The sequence below is a fragment of the Artemia sp. Qi Xiang Cuo genome, chromosome 1, assembly GCF_049724085.1.
Source record: "Artemia sp. Qi Xiang Cuo chromosome 1, ASM4972408v1, whole genome shotgun sequence".
In the NCBI taxonomy this organism is placed as follows: Eukaryota; Metazoa; Arthropoda; class Branchiopoda; order Anostraca; family Artemiidae; genus Artemia; species Artemia sp. Qi Xiang Cuo.
In genome coordinates this window covers 85,019,914-85,042,729 of record NC_142794.1, presented here as the reverse complement: position 1 = coordinate 85,042,729, position 22,816 = coordinate 85,019,914, and the positions used below count along the sequence as shown (strand labels likewise).

The window sequence follows — 22,816 nt, the reverse complement described above, 5'->3', positions numbered from 1 at the left end:
GAAAAGTTCCCTTTTCCTCAGAATATGTTAGATCCCTCCCAAAAGGGAATAGGGCCATCTGGCATTAAGATATGTATATGCCACATCTCATGATTTACATTTGTTTAGTTTACTCTCTTTTAGATCACTTTAAATAAGTCATTGATTTATCTTTTAGTGGTTCGAAAATCGGCGATGAAGTTCGAAGTTTATACTTTAAATGCAGCCAAGGCACAATAGCTTGGAGACGACCGAAGGGGACTATTCGAGTGCACTTGAAAATTGGAAATGGCTCCAAGGATTTTAAGGTAAATATCTGTTACAAAAAATCCCCCTTTTTGCAGCAAGCTTCGAATGGGGGTGGGGTAGAATTAAAAATAAATACCTCTAACAATTCAGTAGTCATCACCAAATAACTATCAGGGTTTTCATAAAAGAAGCATAGGAGAAATTGTATCCCCTGAGATTCGCCTGAAGACCCCCCCTCCCTGAAGGGTCGGACTTGTATCTTCATTTTAGGATGAATAGAACTCCGTATAGTTTTGTTTTTTTTTGGGGGGGGGGTGCAATAGGGCGTGCACGAGGGGATTAGCAATATAATTTAATTCGAGTAAAAATGCCAAGATTTTTGTACGCCTTAGCATGTTTTTATCTTTTTTTTATAAGACCAGAAGTTTTATTAGAAAATTTGTTTTTCATGTCTTTTTTGTAGACACGAATTTACTGCTTTTTCAGCAGATGTACTTGAGCGGCCTTAAATTAGGAGGGCGAATGTGGTCCACCAGCCCGCTTTCTATGCTGCCAGTCCAAAAAAATGGGACAGAAACCACCAGTTTCAGGAACTGGACTGGTGAGTCAGAAATTCGAACCTTCAGTCTTATAGAATTTTTGATTTTGTGACATGAGGATTTGGGCGACATGTTACGTCGTTGGAGGATCGATCACCCTTTCTCTTATCAATTAAAACTACAATTTGCATCCTATAGGGCTATAGGATTCATATAGAGGGAGGGGGCAAATATATTTGTTGTATCCAGGGGTGGTGCAATTTTTTTCTCAATTTTTTAATGAAAATATCAAAAACGGGTTATTTCCGATGAAAATACTCCAACAAGAGGTTTTTGCAAAATATAGGCTGGGGAAAAACTAGGGAGTTACCCCCTGCGCAGCATCCAATAGGGATATTTAGAGGCACAATTCAAAGCTCTAGATCATATCAACGTACTTTTGTGGATTTATGGATGAAAAGAGCATAAAAGGGCAAAAATGAGCAGTGATGAGCTTTGTGATCAAGGTTATCTTATTGTTATACATTTCGGTACTCCTGTACTAAACGGACTATTTTATATACTGCAATGGAAACCAGTCACGAAAAACCCGTTTTTGACGGGATAAAACAAGACACCGCTATAGAGCAGTACAATGTAGCGTGGTTTTCATTGCGTATACAATATTGAAACTGTTGTTGTTGGTGGTTTAGGGGGGGGGAGGTACCTAGGTTAGGTTACGTAATAATATATGCTATGCTTTACCCCCCAACCCCCCTAATGTGTAAATATATAGCCCAAATTTGTTTCTAAACTATTATATAGTCATCCTATTTTATTTTATTTCATTAGCATTAACCAAACTAGCACTGTATAAAAGAGTCTGTTTAATAGAAGAGTACCCGTCAAATTTCTAGCACGTAATAAACGGATGATTGGGAAATCGAACATTATAAAACAAACACTATTATGCAGCTCATGGTTGATAGTGTAGCGGTTAGAACAATTGGCTCTGACCGTAGAAAACTACGTTTGAATCTTGTATCAGGTAATTTTTTTTTAAATATGTATTCTGTGTAGCGCCCATTCCGGAGCTGGCATTCACACCCCCCCCCTCCGCCGCGTGGACTAGAAACTCAATTCTTGACTTAATGAGTCCTTTCAGAAAATTCTCCAACCATGAGGTGGAGGTGGGGATGAGGAAGGGGCAGTCCCCCTCCTATACGGAGTAAATTCTGACCATTTTGCGGTTTCATGCTACTCTTTACTTCCATAATAACAGCGTAGAACAGAAATATTCCCAGAAATCGGGAGGTATAAAATATCAATTTCAGATTTGTTATTCATTTTTACCCCCCCCCCCCCCCTTAAAAGTCATGGATACGGCGCTGGGGATTCTATATTAATTTGTGCCTCCACCCTGCCCTTGTCTCTCTCTTAGAACTAATGCTGTATTTATCTGAAGGCTCAATGAGAGTCGGAATTTTTTTGGTATTGAAATGACCCTTTGAGGCATCTCCCTCCTTCCTTCACTATAAAACAATCAGAGAACCCCGTTGTAGAGGTTTAAAACCCTAATATGCAAATGTTTGGATTTGCAAAACAACGGGGAATTTACCTAAGACAGAGGGATTTGTTTAGACCTTAAAAATATTTCAGCTAGTTAGGGATGGAGCAAAATACCTCAAAGGGTGCATTTTAATACCAAAACATCCCAACTGTCATTGAGCCTTCAGATAAATACAGAGTTAATTCTAAGGAAGTTACGAGTGAAGATTGGAGGTAGAAATTGATGTATAACCCCCAGGGCCGTGTCCAGGAATTTTTTTTTTTTTGGGGGGGGGTAATTTTTTAACTCATCAAAAATATGAAATTGTTACTTAATCCCTCTTGGTTTCTGGGAGTATTTCTGGTCTACGTTGTTATTATGATAAAGGGTAACATTAGCTCCAAAATGAACAGAATTTATACCGTATAAGAGGGGAAAAGCCCTTTCCTCATCCTCACCTCCTTGGTCGTAGGTGAGGTCGTAGAAACTTTGGAGGATGCTGGTTCGATCAGAAATTGAGACTTCTAGTACTTTTTTATAAGTTGAAAGTGATTGGAGACCAACCAGCCGCGGGGGTGGGGCATTTTCCGGGAGGGTAAACGCCTAGACCCCGCCCATTCATTTCTAATGATCGCTTTTCTTAAAAACTTAGTCAAAGAATTACGAAAAAGTGTGTGTATTTTAGTTTCCATTTTTAGGTGTTTTTTATCTTGTTTTTAACCCCCTCCTCGGAAAAAAGATCCTTGAATGGCTTGAGTTTGCGTGAACTTCTGACGTTCTTCTTTGAAGTACATCTATAGTTCTCTTTGTTTAAATAAATTTTCAAAAGCAAAGCTTTTCTGATGAAAGTAAAGAGCAAAATTAAAACTCGAAACGAACAAAAATTACTGTTTGGCACCTTATATAATATATTTGTGAAAAAGCAGTCTCAAATAAACTGGCTCCTGATATTTCCCTGTTGAATTCTGAAAAATTCTAGAATTTAAAAAACCTTAGGATGAAAACTAACATACACGTTTCTTCATAATTTTAACTCCCTCTCCTTCGTGTAGAAACCCTTTGACCGGGCTCCTCCTAAAGGGTTGGGCTCATGGGTAATTTTATTTGTGGCCATAACGGAGCTGGTGGAGTCGAAAGTCAACCCTCTCTATTTTTAGCTAAAATTGCTTAAAATATCTAACAATTATTTATAAAACGATTTTTACCAAAAATCTACTAAACACTGAAAGTATAGATTTCAATTTAGGAATATTCGGGAACAGAGCTAATGGCCACTAACATTGCCTTTAAGTTAACAACACAATGATAGGAATGAAAATCAAAGCTCCGTCTATACAAGTTCATTCAGACCTTGAAATTAGAGATTGGTGGAAAAACTGCGACGAAATCAATTGCTGTCGGGTTTGAAGCATGAACTGCATAGTAAAAAGTATCTCCTTAAGTTATATACATTTTATTGCGTGAACTTTGCTAAATTGAGTTGGTTTATTCGCTTTCAAAGTGTTTCTTTTTTCCCAAAGTATTGATGTTTGACAAGAATCATTTTTGATTGAAGATTTCCATTTCTGATCACACTCATAACTCAACAAGTTTCTTCAAGGTCTTTATGTGAGATGCAGCATGTGGGATTGACGATCCAACTTTCCTGTATTTGCAAGCATAAACTATAGTTTTTACTTCCTCGGCCCAAAGAGGAGGATCCAAACCGCCCACCTCTCCCCCCTGTGTACGTGTCTACTTTGGACTGCAATTGATCACTACGTTGAGGAGGATATAGCATTTTATGTTTGTTTTCCTTTCAGGGATGTTTGAAAGTTATTGGCCCTATTGGTGACATTCAGATACTTTTACAAAGTTCAAAGAAGCTTTTACCACTGATAAATAAGGAGAATGGTCGAAAGATTCATTGTTTTGCCAGTAATAGTGGATCAGCTGCTATCTATATTGAAGCAGGTCCTACGCAGTCAAGTGTTTCGACGTTAAACGTTCAGTATGATTTGCAAGTAGTCAGGCAGGGTTCCAATTCTCTAGACCTATGGGAAGGTATGTTAATTATTTCTTCTTTTTTCTAGCTTTATTTATTTTACCAACAATATTTTATTTTCTTTCTCAATGGTTCTTAATGATAAATTAGTCATGTTTCTGAAATTGAAATTCACAATGTTGAAGTCGAATGCTTAAGACAGCACTAGTTGAGGAAAAGTGATTGCAATAATTAATGTAAACATATGTTACATTAAATTCGCTGAGTCAGAAATAGGAGAGAAGAAACATCTTCGGTTTTTTTAGATGGAAATTTCCGCTCATCCTTCATCTGTGGCAGTATGGGGATTTAAACGGATAATAGGGAAAACACTAATGAAATAAATTATTTTAGCAGTTTTTTCAGCATTTAAGGTTGAATAAAAGAGTGTTTTGCTTTCAATGGAGATAACATTTGCGCAGCTAGTTGCTGGAACTTATCTCCAGGGGGAAGGGGGAGTTTCTCTTTTTGGATGGGAAATTTGGTCGTAAATTCTTATAATAAAAAAAAAATTGGATAAAATACCGTTTCTTATAAGTTGATGTACGCAGGTATAAACCTTAGGGGTATGTATCAGGGATTTCTTAAGAAGATGGGGCCAGTTTTAGGCTATATAGTTTGGCATATAAGGGTTTAAATCTTGCCAACTGTAATAACTGAGCATTAGCTTTCAAATTTTTATTTTGACACACTGTATTTTGTCGAATATTTCGGCATGATATAACATCACCGCTACCCAGAGTATATTTCATATAAAAAAGCGCTAGAATCAGTGATCAACTTGTGAGTGAACCATTAGTCAAGGCCATATATGAAGAGGTGACTCTAGCACCTGAAAAACACACGGAAGGGTTTTCAAATAAAAAATAAATCCAGTGGCGAAGTTCTTGTTCAATTCACATCTTGGAGGGAGCCCCCCTTCCTTTGCAGTCTTTGCTAAGTTAGTTACCGCTGAAAGTATGACAAATGGGGTTATCGATCCTTCTATTATATCGATTGGAGAACGCAAGATAATCCTCTAAATGTCTAGAACATAATATGTTCCGTCATTTGCATATTAGAATTCACAACTTGAAATCCCGGTTGTTCAAAACTTTTTTCTTTTTTTAATCTATGAAATCAGATAATGCCGTGTCAAAAGGATATAAAATCAGTTTTGATTTCAAATGAAGGCCGTGTCCACTTTTCTTTTCTTATAATGAATTTCGAACCTATAGCCCTTTAATAATTTGCTATGGATTGTTTCTGAAAATACATGGTAATAAATTATGAAAGAAATAGCAATTTTGAAACTTCCGTTTTTGTATTTGCTTCCAATGGTGGAAGCATTTAAATTTGAGCTCTTATTAGTCTATAATTAGGATCACTCCGTTACAGTTGCTTTTTAGTTGGATGGGTTGTTTAAAGAAAATGGAGGTGAATATAGTAATGACAGAGCACTCTTTCAGACTTGCACACTTCTCCCGGCAGGCTATCTATTCAAGCCGGGGCCTATTAACCTTTGTGGTTTTCTGTCCTTAATTATGGGTGTCAATTTTGCCTTTTGTATTTATTGTCCATTGTTCTGGAATGACCAGTAGGCCAAGATTTCTTTGGTTGCTAAGAACATATGGTAGGCCTCCTTTAGTCTCAGTGGAATGAAGATACAAACCTTCCAACCTGAAACAGATGATGGAGGAAAATGTGGCAGTTTTAAAGGCTCTCAATTTGTATTCTCTAGCGCTTCATTTGCGTTCCGTGAATAGCAGGAGACAAAAAAAAGAGGCAGAGATCCAGATAAAGACTGGCTTGTAAAACATGAAAATGTCATTATTTAAGGAATAACTGGGAAGGCTTTGGTGTTTTTTGAAATTTTTAAAGTTTTAGGCACTGTTAGAAATCTTTGCTTTGCATTTGAAGCCCCTCTTTTAAGATATACTTTTTAGATGACGCGTTTAATTGCTACTTAAAAGTACCAAGGACTGTGAAAATGACAACTGAATGTTTGAATTGGTTGAGTGAAAGGTTACACAACCACATAAAAATAACAACAAGAATTTTTCGGCTCTATATTTAAGGGCCGTCCTCAGTGAGCTACGTATATTAATATAACTTACAATAAAAGTCAGTTCTGGTCAGTGAGGTTCTGGCCTCTCTTGCGCCCTGGACAAAATCCTGATTAGCGCCCTTCCCCTGTCTCCCAAGAATTTTCAGGCCAAGTTTTAGCAAATTTTTCATTTATTAAGAAAATTTTTATTTATGAACGAAATTTTTCAGTTATTTAAATCTGACTTTTCTTACTTTACATGGGAAAAGATATAGAAAAATAAAAATTTTGGATTCAATTTCCTTAAACTTACTGCCAACTGCGCTCTCTAAATTGTTTTACTAAAAATAAATTTCTAAATTGCAAAATGATTAAAAATTTTTAGATTATATATTTGAAATTCTGTGCCCGGAGCAAGTGCCCATATTTTTACACACACACACACACACACACACACACCCACCCCAAAGCTCGAATGATCCGCCTCTGGTCAGTGCTGAACTTCGTTGAAGTATGATTCTCGTACTTTGGTTTAAATTTTTCAATTTTAGTTTTGAAGATTCCATTTTATTGTTATGTTTTATTTATATTCCTACCTTGGCTCAAAAATATGCCTTTAATCCCAGAAATGGAATAATCTACTTCTTTGCTCAGCTTTATACTAATAAACGCCTTTTTTCTGTTATTACTTATTATTGTTGTATTTGCATCATTTTCAAAGACAAGCGGGAAAGTCGAGGTAACGTTGACAAAGCTATTGATCGCGTGCAGCAGATCTTGTGGGTTCTGTAAGAATCTGATATGATAAGGAATGATAGAGAGCAAGAAAAGGCGGCTCCTTTTCGACTCCTTATTTGTCCAATTCACTCTTTCCCTGTTCAGTTGTCTTGTGTTTCTTGCCCAAATGGCTGAAAGTTTGTAATGAGCTGAAATTGAAATGAGTTTGCAAAAGAGGGTGGATGTGTTTGATTTAGGTGTAAGAGATATTAATAGACTCCAGTGCCGGCCCGTGGGAGTGGCAAATGATGAAACTGCACCGGGCCTGGCGCTAACAGGGCCTAATATTTTACGAATTACAATCCCGTGAGTGATTTTGAAACTTCGCGAGGGGCCTCACAGAAATGCCGTGTAATGTACGGTCGGGGTTTCCAGAAAGACCCTCACAAGGCCTTATGGCCCTGGTTAGCAGATAAATGTCCTTTTCTTTCGTTTCTTTAGCTGAACCCTAGGAATCACATTGTTACCACTCCCGCTGCAGGTTACATTATTATTGCTTGTGCTAAATTATGACCACGACTTCAGGCCCATGCAGTGGCCCCACGCACCAGTAAGGCCGCCTCTGATGAACTCTAAATATCGGTAAAACTAAATTAGGGAAGTTAGACAAATTAGATTCCCCTTCGACGGCAAGTACAAACATTTCTCGATAAAACAAAATAAAATATATAGTTTGTTGTAAAATGGGTGCAAAATTTGTTCAAAATTCAAAGGGATGCCAGTCTTATAAGGGTTGAAAATCCCTGTTATGAAGAATGAAAGTTGGGTAAAGGTTTAGAGTAGCGGCCCTCCAGAAGGAGACTTGCGGGACACAAAGAGAGACGCGTTAGATTGCTAATTTGGTACTATCCCATTATCCGGTCCTCTCTAAAAAGTCAAGTTTGGTTAATGCTAATGAAATAAAATAAAATAGGATGAATATATAATAGTTTAGAAACAAATTTGGGCTATATATTTGCACATTAGGGGGGGAGGGATGTTGGGTAAAGCATTGCATATATTAAATACGTAACCTAACCTAAGTACCTTTCTCCCCCTAAAATCCAAAAAACCACAGTTTAATATCGTATACGCAATGAAAACCTTGCTATCATTGCCTGTTCTATAACAGTTAAGACGTCACAAAACGGGTTTTATCATTGCCAGTGTATAGTGATTAAGCCGAGAGGGATAGAACCGCTAATTTTATGTTCGTTTTTTGTTCGTTCTTTTTTGAAAATTTCATCCCTAGCCCCCCTTTAATGTCATGTATAGCCCTTGGGTGAATAAAAAGGATGTATACGCTATGTTCGTAGTTTACGGGAAATCAAATTTTGTAAACAGCTTTTAGATAAACGTCTCCCGATGCACGGGTAGGAATTTCTCTTGAGGAGATCTTCTCCCCAAGAGAAATTCCTGACCCTCTCTCCCTCCTTTCCCGATAGAACGGGAATGATGTATTTAAAGAATCGTGAAATATTTAAAGAATTAAAGAGCTTGAAAATGTGTTGGAGCGTCGGGGGTTAAAGACTGATCCTTTCATCTTGGGGCCAATGAAAAGCAAAACTAAAAAAGAGCTAAGTAAAATAAATACAAGCAGAACTTAATGCGTTTTTTTTTTCTAAGGGATGAACTAAAGTTTCCTCACTTATTAGCTTCTCATACTTCGTTATTTCTACCTGGTGGCCTGCCTCTGTCTTGCAGGCCACAAATTTGGTGTTCCAGGTATGATACTAAGTAAATCTTTCCAGCTGCCAAGACTTATCAGAACTAGCAGGAAAAAGGGCTGTAAATTGAAAAAAAGAATATACTGGAACCAGATTAGAAATGTGTATACAAAATGTACGTTCTCGAATTAGTATAGCAGGAATGACATAACTCATCAACAGAAGAGTTGGTCAGAGTTGACTCTATCGAGTGGACTTAGTGCATCTGAACGGCTAAGAAACGATTTAATGCTAACCCTTGTAAAACTGGTTCTTTTGCATTAGTTTCTCTCAACGTTGCATCGATCCTCTAACCTCAGAGGCATTTTTATATCCCAAGTAAAAATTTTCAAAGACCAAGGGGGCAATTTGTAATTTCTGGTAAATTAAATACGTAGTTAACTGGAAAACTTATGATCTTATTCTCTTACTTTTACTGTTTTCTCTTCCCCTCCATTTTTAGATGCCTTTACAAAAGCAAGATAGATGTATTTTCATTTATTTATCTCTTTGATGTCAGTTTGAGATTGGCTTTTTTCGTCATCCAACACCTGGTAGACGCAATTGATTTGAAATGCATTAAGTTTTTATACATGACAATTCTCATACAAAGCTTTGGCATGAATATAAAATATATTTAGTAATCTTCGGGTATCTACCCGTGTGCGTGTCTGTGTGTGTGATGGTAATTAGCGGTTGGCATTAGCCCATGGATTTAAGTCGATCTCTTTAGCACGCGACACAAATTGACTTGAAAGGTTTGCCAATCTAGCTTGGCTTGTTTGTCTTTGACCCTTACATTACGGTAAGGGCGTTCCCCCTTCTTAGCCAAGAAAAAGTAAAAGTTGCACTTCACCAGATATTTCTTTGCTTTTGAGGTGGAAGAGAATCAGGATTCAAGTGACGATCCTTGACTGTTGAGTAGAGTTCAAGGTTTTTAATAAGATGAAATACAAATTTTGACTTAACCCTTCAATTTTTGCAATGATCTTTCTATGTCCGACGCGTGTTTTTAATCAATTTTCTAAAGTTTGTTTGCTTATTATTAAAAATCTTTGGTTTTTTCTTTAATTGACATAGGAAGTGAATGCGACTCTTATCAGAGCTTGCCTAGTCAGTTGATAACGACACCTATATATATATATATATATATATATATATATATATATATATATATATATATATATATATATATATATATATATGTATATATATGTATAATATATATATATATATATATATATATATATATATATATATATATATATATATATATATATATATATATATATATATATATATAGATTATTCAACTCAACATATTGTTGTTTTGGACTAGATTTTTAGTAAAGTAAGATTGTCTTTTCTTTGCATAGTTCAGATACACCAATTCACGAAGATATAGGGGGGGGGGGATTTATTCAGTTTTTTTTAATAAAGATACAAAATAGGTTATTCTCAGAATGAGGGGGGGGGGTTCAATTTTTGCAATAAAAATACCAAAACGGGTTTTTTAAATCTTTTTACTATAATGTGATTATATACATACATTTATTTTCTGCACTATGATATAACGTTTTAATCTTATTACTGTTGTTTTGCAAAAGAGTTTAAAAAAAACTGCCAGGGTACCGATCCCTCGGCACTAGGTTATAAAATCTAATATCACGCTTTGAGTTATGCATCTCTTTTCTATATATCTCCTTTTTTCTAATTTTTTTGTATTGGGAGATGTAGAACCGATTGGTCTTATGCCGAGATGGTGAAACGAAGCTGTACATACCAATGATATAAATTATGGTACCCCTTGACTTTCGTTGGAGGAAAGCAAACAAATCTGTAAAAAGAATGGAACCAGATTATTTCTTTGGTTGAAGGGCCTGAAGCGTTATAATCTGAAATTTCATATTTTTATCACATTTAAATTCTGTCCAGTTACCTAGAATTTTAAAGATGAAAAAGCAAAAGTTTCCTTTCGTGTTTTGTTATTTGAGTGCAATTCAAATTTTATCTTTTGGCTTTTATGTGTATTTGTTCATTGAATAAAAAGGTGGTTAGAAAGGACTTCTTGAAAGTTTCTTTTCAACTTTTAAAGCCAAGGCATCAAAAAATTTTAAGCTATAGCTTTTGTCTGGCGCGAGGAACAGATTTGCATAAATCTAAACAAAAAACTTGTATTATTTTATTACGGCTACATTTTTCTTGTCACTGGGGTGTCTTTTAATTTGGCATGCTAAAAACACCAAAAAGAATGGCTTTCAAAAGGGAATGTCAAGCTGTGTTTGACGCCGGAATTTTAGAGGCATTTTAGGTATATGATATTATCCTTTTGCTGAATAAATTTGTCATATTTATTCTAAAACGGCATTTTTCAGGACATCATGTTTGGAGGCTTACGTGTAAGCCTGATTTTCTCGCAGGGTGTTCAGGGATTATTCTCGTATAGGGAGGGTTGATAATCAGGATGTGTTTATTTGTATGTCAGTGTTGTTCTGGTTGTATTCTTGCAATCAGGGAGGTATCGTCGAAAAGAGAAATCACTATTATCTATTCTTTTACTAGATAAAAACAGTAATAGTGAGCTTTACATTGTTGTTACAAAACAAGATAACACTACTACTGCTGCTACTACTTACTACTAACAACTCACCACATCAACAAACCACCTGAGACCAACACACCTATGCACGCCCTCCTCTAGTCCAATTTATTCAAAGCCTCCCTCTTTACACCCTCCCAGGAACTTCCAAATTCCCTTAAATCTTTCTTTATGACTTCCTCCGACCCCAACTGCGGACGAGGTGTTTTCCGTTTAGTCTTAGACGGTTGACCGAAAAGGACAATCTTTGCCAATCTGTCATCCTCCATCCACACAACGTGCACTAGCCATCTCAACCTTTCTCTCGCTATAGCCCTGGAAGGTGGGATTGAACCATGCTTTTCGTACAGCCTACTGTTTGAAATATGGTCAGTCAGCCGGATACCCAGAACGATCTCTAGGGAATTTCTCTGGAAAACATCTAGCAAATCTTCATCCGCTTTTCGGAGCGCCCATTCTTCAAACCGTATTTGACCACTGTCATCACTGTAGCTTCCAATATTCTAATCTTGGTTTGCAGACTTATCTTCGTATTCTTCCAAACTTTCTTCGACTGTGAAAAAAACACCCTAAGCCTCCGCTATTCTACTTGTAATATATTCACTGTTCCCACCGTCTTTACTAATAATACTACCAAGGTAAGTGAAGCTGTCCACCTGATCAATTTCTACGTAAGCCAAAGTCACCTTTTCATCCTCACTTATTCCTAGCCTTAGTGACTTAGTCTTCTTTACATTAATTTTCAAACCTATTCTAGCACCCTTAACTCGCAAAACCTCTAAAAATTCATTCATTTTGCCCAGATTTTCATCTAGGATGCTTAAATCATCAGCATAATCTAAGTCCAGGAAAGTTTTGCCTCCCCATTTTATTCTTTGTTCTACTATTGCCTTTCCTTTTCTCCTTACGACAAAGTCCTTGAAAATGACGCATATAAAAGGGAATAAACAAACCATATAAACATTGACATAAACAAACCATATACATTAGATAAGTGAAGCACATACACAAGGGGGAAGGGTGGAGCAATTAGGCATAACACAGAGTACACTGTTTATCATAATCTTACTGATCTTGAATTAGGTGCTGCTGTTGGTGAAGCGTCGATCATACAGGGTGGTTATGCAAGACTTGGAATGATGTTGCTTCTGCAAGATTAGTTTCAGGCTAGTTCCAGATTGATATCCAGGTTACCTGCCTAATTTTTCATAGCATATATACTGGGGTCAGATATTCATGTTGTATGTGCCGGGTTCTGATATATAGGTTTTTGTATCTTAAAAATTATCATTTCTTGTGTATTATACGCCACTCAAGTGCTTCATTTAATTAGAAACTGTTTCGTTGACGCTCAATCCTAGTGAAATATCACAAAATTTGGTACTAACTTTAGAAAAAAAATTGGGCAATATATTTGCATATTAGGGGGGGGCATAGTGTAGCGGGTCTGCATGCAAAATGTGTTAGGTATACTTATTTTGCATAATATGAAGTAAGAATTGTTTTCTAACGTCAAACTATCCAAATACTTCCCCCCCCTAATGTGCAAATATATAGCCCAAACTATATATTTCCCATCTATTCTGTCACTTCTCTTTGTCTTGTCCCGCGCTAAGCTGGAAGAAACTAACGAAGAAAATGGTTTGTTCTCGAGTTTTACACAGCGTAAACTTGAGTGGCGTATAATACGCAAGTACCCAAGTCTCATATGTAAAAGTTTCTAGAAGCAGTATGTGCTGCAAAGTAGCTCAAAAAAAGAAATAAGTTGTCTTGGGGGGGACTCCTTGGCTGAATGTCATTTTCACTAAACTTATGCTAAAGTTTATCGGGTCTAGTCCCGCTGAGGACAAAATATTGGCTGCCCAGTGTATACCTCAAAATTCAATTTTCAATTATGGTTGGATCTCCCGTAATCTTGACATGGCGAGTCCGGTGGCGCAGTCAGAACCTTTCTATCTGCCATGATTTCTGAGTTATGGCCTATTATCTCCAGGGTAAGAACAGATTTTGGCGAATAATTTCCGTTTTTATTCAAATCCAGTATCAAAGTAGGGCATGCCTATTTTTCACGTTCTCAAAGTGCCAGTACTCCAACACAGCTGAAACTCAAAAAATTTCTGTTCAGTCAGACGCTTCGTTCTAATTCGTGCTCGGGGCCGAGATATTTCCACAGCTGTTGAAGGACTAAAGATAACTGATACCCTTGCATAGTAAGAAGTGCAACAAATCGACCGACTTCGTTTTATCGTTTGTCTTTTGCTGGAAAGTGGTCTTTTTCCGTTCCTAGGCGTGTCTTATCCTCGTTTAAACAAAATGGTTTTAGATGAGTCATAAATTACTTGTAAAAAAGGACGATTATGATCGGTCGAAAATCATTTTACCCAAATAGTTTTGTCTAGCTGAGGAAGCGTTTGAATTCAGCTTTAACGAAATGAGGTACTTGTCGGTTATATATACACTCTCGAGAAGTGAAGTTTGGTTAATGCTAATGAAATCAAGCAAAATATGATGAAAATATAATAGTTTAGAAACAAATTTGGGCTATATATTTGCAAATTAAGGGGTGTGTGTAAAGCATCGCATATATTAAATACGTAACCTAATCTAACCAAAATACCAACTAAATACTTAAATAAAATATAGCTATAATTTAATTCCAACCAAGCCGAAGCAAATTTTCTGGTATAAAGACGTTGCTTCACCAGTTTCTTGTCTGATGTTCGCATCATTCATGATCGAAATTCTCGCGTGTGTTTTATATAACCGATAAGTACCCAAAATGACACTACGATCGTTAAATTATTTGTTATTTGTCGTTTATTGGAAACTCACCTAAGAAATGAAGTTAGGTTACTTCTAATGAAATATAACAAAACATGATGATAAAATAATACTTTAGAAACAAAATTATGGAAACCGAACCCAACCTACCCCCTCCCCACTTATGCGCAAATATATAGCCCAAATTATACAAGTCATATGCATTGTATCATCTGTCACTTGTTTTTGAAGGCATGAAACCGGTTGTCTGAGATGTAACCTAGGGGTAATTCGTGAATGTTTCCAATAACCAACAAGTACCAATTATTTTATAGAATTATAACTAACAATGGATGCTTGGATTTATCAGGTTGAAAAATTTACAAGGGAAATGCGAATTTTGTACTGAATTGCAAACATTTTGCCATCCTTAGGAATTTTATTGCACACACTGACTATTTCGGTCAAACTTAGGGAAAGCACGGACATATTGATCTGTTATGATCTGCTTTAGGTTTGAGGAGCGCTTTCCCTCCTTTAAAAAGATGCATTATTTCCCCTATAAGTTAGCAATACTATACATAAATAAATGAAGCCTCGAATGAGTCAAGCCAGTCAAATAGCAAATAATTATTGATAATGACTATTCATTTTGTAGACTTATGTTCATGGACGAACGCGCTGCCACATGGAAGTTTATTACTAAGAAATTATGAGGTCAAATGTTTAGCTCTTTGACAATTTCAGATCCATTGGCTGTTTTGAAATACCGCATTTAGAAATTGACTTTATAGAACAAAAACTATTTTGTTGTGGAATTTTATCAGATTTTTAGCCTCTTTCCCTAAGATTTTCCCTGTAATTTTTAATCTTTTATCCGACAGCTTCGTAGGTTCAAGGGATATTTTTCATACGAAATTATCAGTTTTTAAGCCCCTTTCCCTAAGATTTTCCCTGTAATTTTTAATCTTTTATCCGACAGCTTCGCAGGTTCAAGGGATATTTTTCATACGAAATTATCAGTTTTTAAGCCCCTTTCCCTAAGATTTTCCCTGTAATTTTTAATCTTTTATCCGACAGCTTCGCAGGTTCAAGGGATATTTTTCATACGAAACTATATTTCTAAACCTACTCCTTTTTTTCTGGACCTCGTCCTCTTGAATATTGAACTTTGCATTTATTTGTGTCTCTCGCACTCTTATTTCTCAGCTTACTTTTATTTAGAAAGCTGATAAAAAAGAACTGTATTTTTAGCGAAGATTTTGAATGAGTAAAATTGCTAACGCCGAACTTTAAGTTGGATATTTTGGGCAAGGAATTTGAAAGGAAGTGTGATATTAGTTCCGGTTATACTGTGATGTCAACGATTTATCCAGATGAAAATGCTTTAAAGAAATTAGGATGTGATACAAGTCCAAGAGTTTGTGTAAAAGTTAAGGACATACGCTACCGGTTGGAAAATTCCTTCTGAATTGCCCCCTCCTTCCCCCATCGAAAGATCCCAGCGAACGTGTCTGATGCATACAGTTTTTCTACGAGACTGTCGGAAAAAAAACGTAAAACACCTGATATGCAGGCGTTTACATTTTTCTGCTGGATCTCCGTCAGAGCTTGCTGGTATAAATGGTTGGAGCGCCGCGTAAAATTCCGTAAAAGGAAGTTAAGTATTCAGGAAGGGTTGTTTTTAGATCGTCGTACACAAAAAATAAAAGGATATATTTCATATTTTTTTAGCACTATTTAGTAAGTAATAAAGAATTATTTGCATCTTTATTCAAATGGCGCATCTGTAGAGGCACATCCTACTTCATTAGAGGTGTAGAAACGAGCCTAAGGGTATAGATGGAAAGGGGGTGCTAAAGGTTTGGGAGAGTTGCCCTCCTAGCCCCCCCCCCCCCCGCACCCAGATTTTCAAAAAAATGTATTTGCTATATTCATCCAAAAAGGTGTATTCAGTAAAAAAACCTGATCTGTCCCAGACATATGCAGATCGGAGGGGCTTTGGATCTGTCCCCCCAGTCAGGGTTTTGGTACTTTTCAATTACATTGACCACACCCAAGAAGTGAAGTTAGGTTAATCATAATAAAATATACCAAAATATGTTGAAAATATAATACTTCTGTAAAATATTTGGAATATAAATTAGAGAAACCTTTTGCTGGTGTCTCATTTCTAACAGAGTTGGCCATGTATATGTCAACGTGAGCTTCTCCAAGGGGTCCGGGAAGACCTCAGCTTATCGTGTGAATGTTTTTATTCCCACGCCAGTGAATAGCCGATAGCTGAAACTCCTCTTCCAAGAGAATTCAGGCCAAGGGAATACTTCTAAAGTCAGTCCATCTTTCACCTTCGTCTCAGCTGTGTATTTTTCTGCTACCTTCTCTTCACTGTACGTGTATTCTTACGTTATTAAATAAAGACCATACACCGATGTTTATGCTACTGACTATCTTTTGAGAACTTACGTAAACCGTTACATCAGCCGATATAAAAGGTATATAAACAATAGGTTTACACTTAAACAAAATTATGGATAACTACAACGGAGAATTATCGAAAGCAGACCGCCCAGAGCCCATTATATTAAATACCTAACCTAACCAACTCTATATACTAAATATCTAATAAAAATATACCTGTGTAATAGTCTATCTCACTGAGACTAAGCTAATTATTTCCGGATGTAGGCAGATAAACCGGTTTTACTCAGATCAAACTTCTTGAGTGTGGTTGATATAATTGACAAGTACCAAGGTTTTCTATGGTTTTCCATAATTTTTCCTGAAGAATTACTTTCTGGAGAAATTTTTAAATAATATTACAAGAATAGGTAGTTAAGCTAGGTGAATGGAATTCCGAAAGCCTTTCATGATTTGAAATTCTAGTTGATTTTTGAAAGTTGATCCTCTTTGAATTAAGAAAGAAAGTTCGACTGCAAATGATAATTTATACTAATTGTTGTTTTTATTTTACGCTTGAAGTTGTTCGCTTAAAAATTTCGGCATCCCTGAAACGAAATCGTGCGTATGTAACTGCTCTTTCCAGATCTGTTATACCCTAATTTTTTGGTAAGGCCCATTTTATCGTTGTCTTGCCCTTTATGAAGAGCCCTGTACTGACTTCACGGTCCGTTTTTACCGGAATGCTGGAATCATTTGATGGTTTTTATAGTTTCTATAGACTTCTCAAATTTCTAGTCAAATTCCAGGACGTGAAGCAGCTGGTATGGTAAGGTCAAAGAGTGCAAATTCTAGCTCGTGTCATTTCATTTTAAAATGCATAGTCTGGAATTCTACAGTTTTATTATCGTAATAGGGAGAGCCGAGCCAGATGCTACGCTTTGAAATAAACTATTCTACATAGGGAGGGTCCAAGTCTAAGAATGCAATAATTTTTTAACAGGCCACTCATTGTTGAGTTTCGTGCGTGTACGGTGAATTTCATGGTAAACTTTCCTTTTTTTGCTAACGCAGTACTCCCCAATACATAGTCACATATATGTGCCAATATGTGATTTCCAGGAAGGGGAGGGGTAAGTATGAAGTACTTCCAGGCGAAAATCGTTTAGTACTTAAGTATTAGCCAGAAAACACGCGAGAAGTGAAGTTTGGTTAATACTAATGATGTAAAACAAAATAGAATGAAAATATAATATGTTTAGAAACAAATTTCAGCTATATATTTACACATTAGGGGGGTGGGTGGGAATAGAGCATAGCATATATTAAATACGTAACCTAACCTAGGTACCTTTTTTACCTCTCCACCCCAAAAAAACTGAAGTTTAAATATTGTTCACGGAATGAGAAACCCATGTTTGCCTAGCACAAACCTGTTTTTCCTATCAGATCTTTGCGATTCTCGAATGCGTTTTCTGGCTAATACTTATGTACCAATCGTTTTTCTGTAAATTGCTAAATCTTGCTAGTTTTTATGATTGGGCTTCCAAGGAGAGGGGCGGGGTGTGGAAACATTAGGCGTCGGGAAGTGTGCCAGTTTACAGGTCGAGGTCTTTCCCATTTTACTATTATAAAGTTTGATAACTTTTCACTTTAACAGATGTCTTCTCAATTATTCGAATCATTGTTTTCTACTTTATATTGTAGATGACAAGTTGGAACGGATATAAGTAGAGCGAGATGGACCATAAATTTTATATACCAGATTTAGCTCTTGTGATTTTTTGTACTATATCTCTAGCTACTGCATAGCAGAGGACCCCCTCCCTATCCCTGAATCTTGAATACCATAACTGGATATCTACATTTTAATCATGTAATAGCCCTAATGTATTATTTATGAATGTATAATGTCAACACATTTCCTTGTATTGATGCTAACTGTAATTCTATCGTAATCGTATCAGTATGTTCCTTTGATTCCCATTGTTATTTTTTCGCACGAGCCGCCGGACTTGTCCGTTTTAAAAGGAAATGAGGCTGACTAAAGTGGAAATGAAATGGGCTTTTTGATCATCCTGAGATAATTTGATGGGATCGATTAGCAAAGTCAGAGCTAGGAGTCCCTTTTGGTCAAGGCTACTTTGCCCCTTTCAAGCTTGCTCTTTTTAGGGACTTTTATCACTGTTATTAAGGTGACCTTTTCAGTGGTGGTACTGTTTTTAGACAATCAGGCACGACACAATGTAAGGGGGAGGCTTTATGTGCTGTCCCTCCGGATTCTCCAAATTTCTTCTATACTTTTCGTATATTTGTGATGCGTGTGGCGAGACTGTGTCCAAAGAGACGTGTTTTTATGTCTGGTTTAATCAGTTTGTGCGTGTCCTATGAAACAATCCTGGCCAGTTTTTTTTTGGAATTGGTAAACACTCAATTTGTTTTCAAATATTCCATGGTGCTAAAAAAGTTCCCGGCCCTTTCTCGACTGCAGTGCTACCTAACTTTGCAAAAATATTTATCTCTTCCAACAATCTATATAGCCTGTCTAGAGATTTGCTCAAACAATTATTGCTCAGCTCTTGACAATTAACACTTCTCGTTTTCCCTTGTGTGATAAACAGATCGACACATCTTGTCAGTATATGAGCTGAAGTTGTTTGAATCTTGATAAATGTCGTTTAGGCGGTGGCCTTAATGTTTCTACAATTTCTTTGTCTGCTGTAGTTGAAACGTGTTCTGATAGGAACGCCTGGGAGCTATTATAGCTTAACTCATTTCGTATTCCGTGCAGACCTATATTTAATGCTGAATGTAAAAAGAGTTTGTGCCTCGTATCAGCTCTCGTGTATGACGAATCTGGAAATGATATATCATTTTGGGATCACTATAAGTGTTTTTATTCATGAGAAGTTGTTTTAATGGCCACCCTGTATATGGTACAAGCATTTGGGATAGCAATAAAATGAATTAAAGTTTTCCAACTTATTTAATACAAATCGGGGCGGATTAATGCATATGCTTTTTTTCAATAGACAGAGAAAATTTAAACTGTGTAAATGACGTTGAAATATTCAGATTTAGCGGTAATACTAGTGCTTACGTGCTATCCCGACCACGCTCAAGTTCTTGATATGAGTAAAACCGGTTTCTCTATATTCAGAGGTAATTAGCTTAGCCTCAGTGAGATAACACTGTGAACGTATATTTTAATTAAATATTTAATATAAAGAGTTCGTTAGGTTAGGTAGGCTATTTAAAATAATACGTTCTGGGCGGCCTGCTTTCCATAGGCAGGCATGCCTTTCCAAAAACTAACCTGACAAGTATGTGTCCAATAAGAGAGTCATTCATACTCCTGCCATTTACCCGTGCCCCAGCCATTTAAACATTTGCCTCTCAATTACTTGGACTATCTGTCTTGGCTTTTCTCTGTCTACAAATACCCAGCCCAGTCTTGATGCAACCTATTGCCCAAAATACTTGATAACTTCAATTCATACTGAATTCATACTGAATTGAAGTTATCAAGTATTTTGGGCAATAGGTTGCATCAAGACTGGGCTGGGTATTTGTAGACAGAGAAAAGCCAAGACAGATAGTCCAAGTAATTGAGAGGCAAATGTTTAAATGGCTGGGGCACGGGTTTCCATAATTTTGTTCCTACAATATCATATTTTCATCAGATTTTGGTATATTTTATTATGATTAACCTAACTTCACTTCTTAAGTGAGAGCATGGTTCGAATTATAGTGGGGTCTTATAAAGTGTTAGTCTTTACGACTAACATAAGAGTTGATGACATGATACCTTCCCATCTAGAGTACAGTGTGGGCCATTCGCCTGGGAATACATGTCAGAAGTAATTCAGTTTTGATAGAATGTACCCATCCCATTCTGGATGACAAAGACCCCCCCAAACTTTTTAAGGGCTTATTTTAGTTACTGGACTGTGTTTTTTGTATCAAGGTTGCATGTTTGTTTTATTTTCAAATGTACAAAAGTAATGTCTTGAATTAGTGCACTTTTTCATCATATAATATTACAGAGTAAGTCAAATTTGTTTTTAAATCAATTTAAAATATATAAGCTTTGCTCATTTGCCTATTTTTGCTGTTTCAACGAACCTCCTCCCAAAATGTTGTATTTGTATAGTGAAGATGTATATAGTCTTAAGGGACGGATCCAGGATTTTTTTTTGGGGGGGGGGGCAAAATAGGTTGGTCCTATAAACTTGTGTTAGGAACAAGTTTAATTAACGCAAATTTGCGTTAATTAAGTAAATTACACTATTTTAGACTACAGTAGGGGGGGGTTGCTCCCCCCTCCTGGATCCGCCACTGATAGTCTGTTTTATCTTATACTTGATCCATGAAGATTTCTAAAATGCGTTTACGTTCAGTTACATTGCTTATAGTTTTTAGAAAGGAAAAAGCAGATTGAAAAAAATAGATATTATCTAGTTAATATTGACCTTGTTCTGGGCATCTTTAAATGAGCTGTCAAGAGGTGGCTGTAGGATTACCTACTTACGCAAGACATGGATGACAGATGTCAATCAAATTTCATCCCTCTTCGATTGACCGTGATTTTATAAGAGAAAACAAATGTCACGTTGTAGCAGTAGGCAGATAGATTATTTTATGGGCTTGAAACTTTATATTAAAGATTTTGACATTTGAGAATTTTATCATTTTAGTCGTTTTCACTTTTTATGGTTGTTTCCCCAGTAAATGAGAAGTGGTTTGTGTTGTGAATGCAACTCTTATCTTGACTGCGGCAACTCAAAAGGCATTGTGTTGCACGACAAATCGGCTCTGATAATTGAAAGGGCGACATATGTCATTTTGGTCGATACTGAGTCATGTATGTTATATTGTGGCAGTAGGAAATTTTGTATTGATGGGAAGGATGTCTAATGAAGTGTAATTTTTCTTTAGTATTTGTCTTTTTGTATATGGCTTTAATTGGCTTTTAAATACAGAATATTATTATTATTATTTTATGTGTCATGGGCAAAGTCAGCACAAGGAATCGAATGGTGCAGTAAAAATTGTTTTATCTTGTACCGCTACAAAGATAAGAAAAGAGACATACGTCAGTTTTGACAGAACAGGATTATCTTATGGAGCTATAACATGGGGACCTTGCATTTGTCTCCTTTTTTGTCAAGGGAAAAGGAGACACGCCAAAAAATGGACTTCGCGAGTCGATTTCAGTTCGCTCGAAATATTTGAATTTAACTTATAACACTGAAAAGAGCATAACATATTGGTATAGAATATGTTCCCTTTATCTCCACTAGCCTCATCCTTCAGAGCGACCATAGCCGACTAACTTTTTTCCATTTTGTTGGCTCTCATGTGAAGTTACAAAAATGGCATGTGTCGCGCTTTTAATTATCACAGCCAAAATTTCACTGTAGAGAAAACAAGCTGAAAAATATGGTTTGGGTTTATTCAACTAGGAATTGTCGATTATATTGGATCGAACTTGGGCTCACAATGAACACATTTTGTTTGTATTGGGTAGTTAATAGAATTCTTGCTGTACATTTAAGGACATTAAAGTTTATTGTCTTATATGCCCTTGTAGAACTGACTAAGGCTGCAGTGATTCAGGTGAATGAGACACAGTTGTAAGAACAGATAGAGAAGACCTTGGTGGAGAAATAAAAATGCTTCAGGCACTGATAGTATGGTAAATGTGTTTTGAAATATGGTTGTTCTACAGTTAGAGGCCTGACATTGAAAAGAACTGGGGGAATTTTTGATAAAGAATCTGACATGGAAATGAATTATGAGATTTCTTTATAAAGAAGAAGTCTTCTTTTGTAAAGCTTTAATTAAGCCCCGTACTGGGCGCAGTGGGTTGATCTCAGATTACTAACACGGGACCCAGATTTTGAATCTGGCTCTAGGAACACACTGCAGGGTCGGTGCAATAACCTTAATAGTCAGGAAGCGTCGTTAAACCGACGCAGTACTATACAATGACATGGGCGAATACAGTAATCGTAGACGTACGCAGGGGAGGGATTAGCGCCCGCTTGTCCTCCTGAAATTCTAAATTTCCCTAATTTTTGGGTACTTGTTCTTCATATTATCAAATAATTTTTCTTTGATGCCCTTCCCCTCCCCCTAATAAATGTATACCAGTATGGAAGTAACTGTAGTCATTAGTTTGATTTCGGTAGGAACTAAGTTGCTTAAAATGCCGATACCTATTTTGATTTGGAGATGTTAACGTTAGA

At 36.5% G+C, this 22,816-nt stretch overlaps 1 protein-coding gene across 1 annotated transcript in view; it reads left to right on the top strand.

Annotated features, from left to right (window-relative positions):
• LOC148956840 (meteorin-like protein) overlaps window positions 1–22,816 on the top strand; it is a 74,200-nt gene that overhangs the window by 28,388 nt on the left and 22,996 nt on the right. The window contains exons 3-4 of the mRNA XM_089087501.1: window positions 158–287; window positions 4,098–4,338. Coding sequence (XP_088943627.1) covers window positions 158–287; window positions 4,098–4,338 — 371 coding nt within the window. The remainder of the gene's footprint in view (window positions 1–157; window positions 288–4,097; window positions 4,339–22,816) is intronic.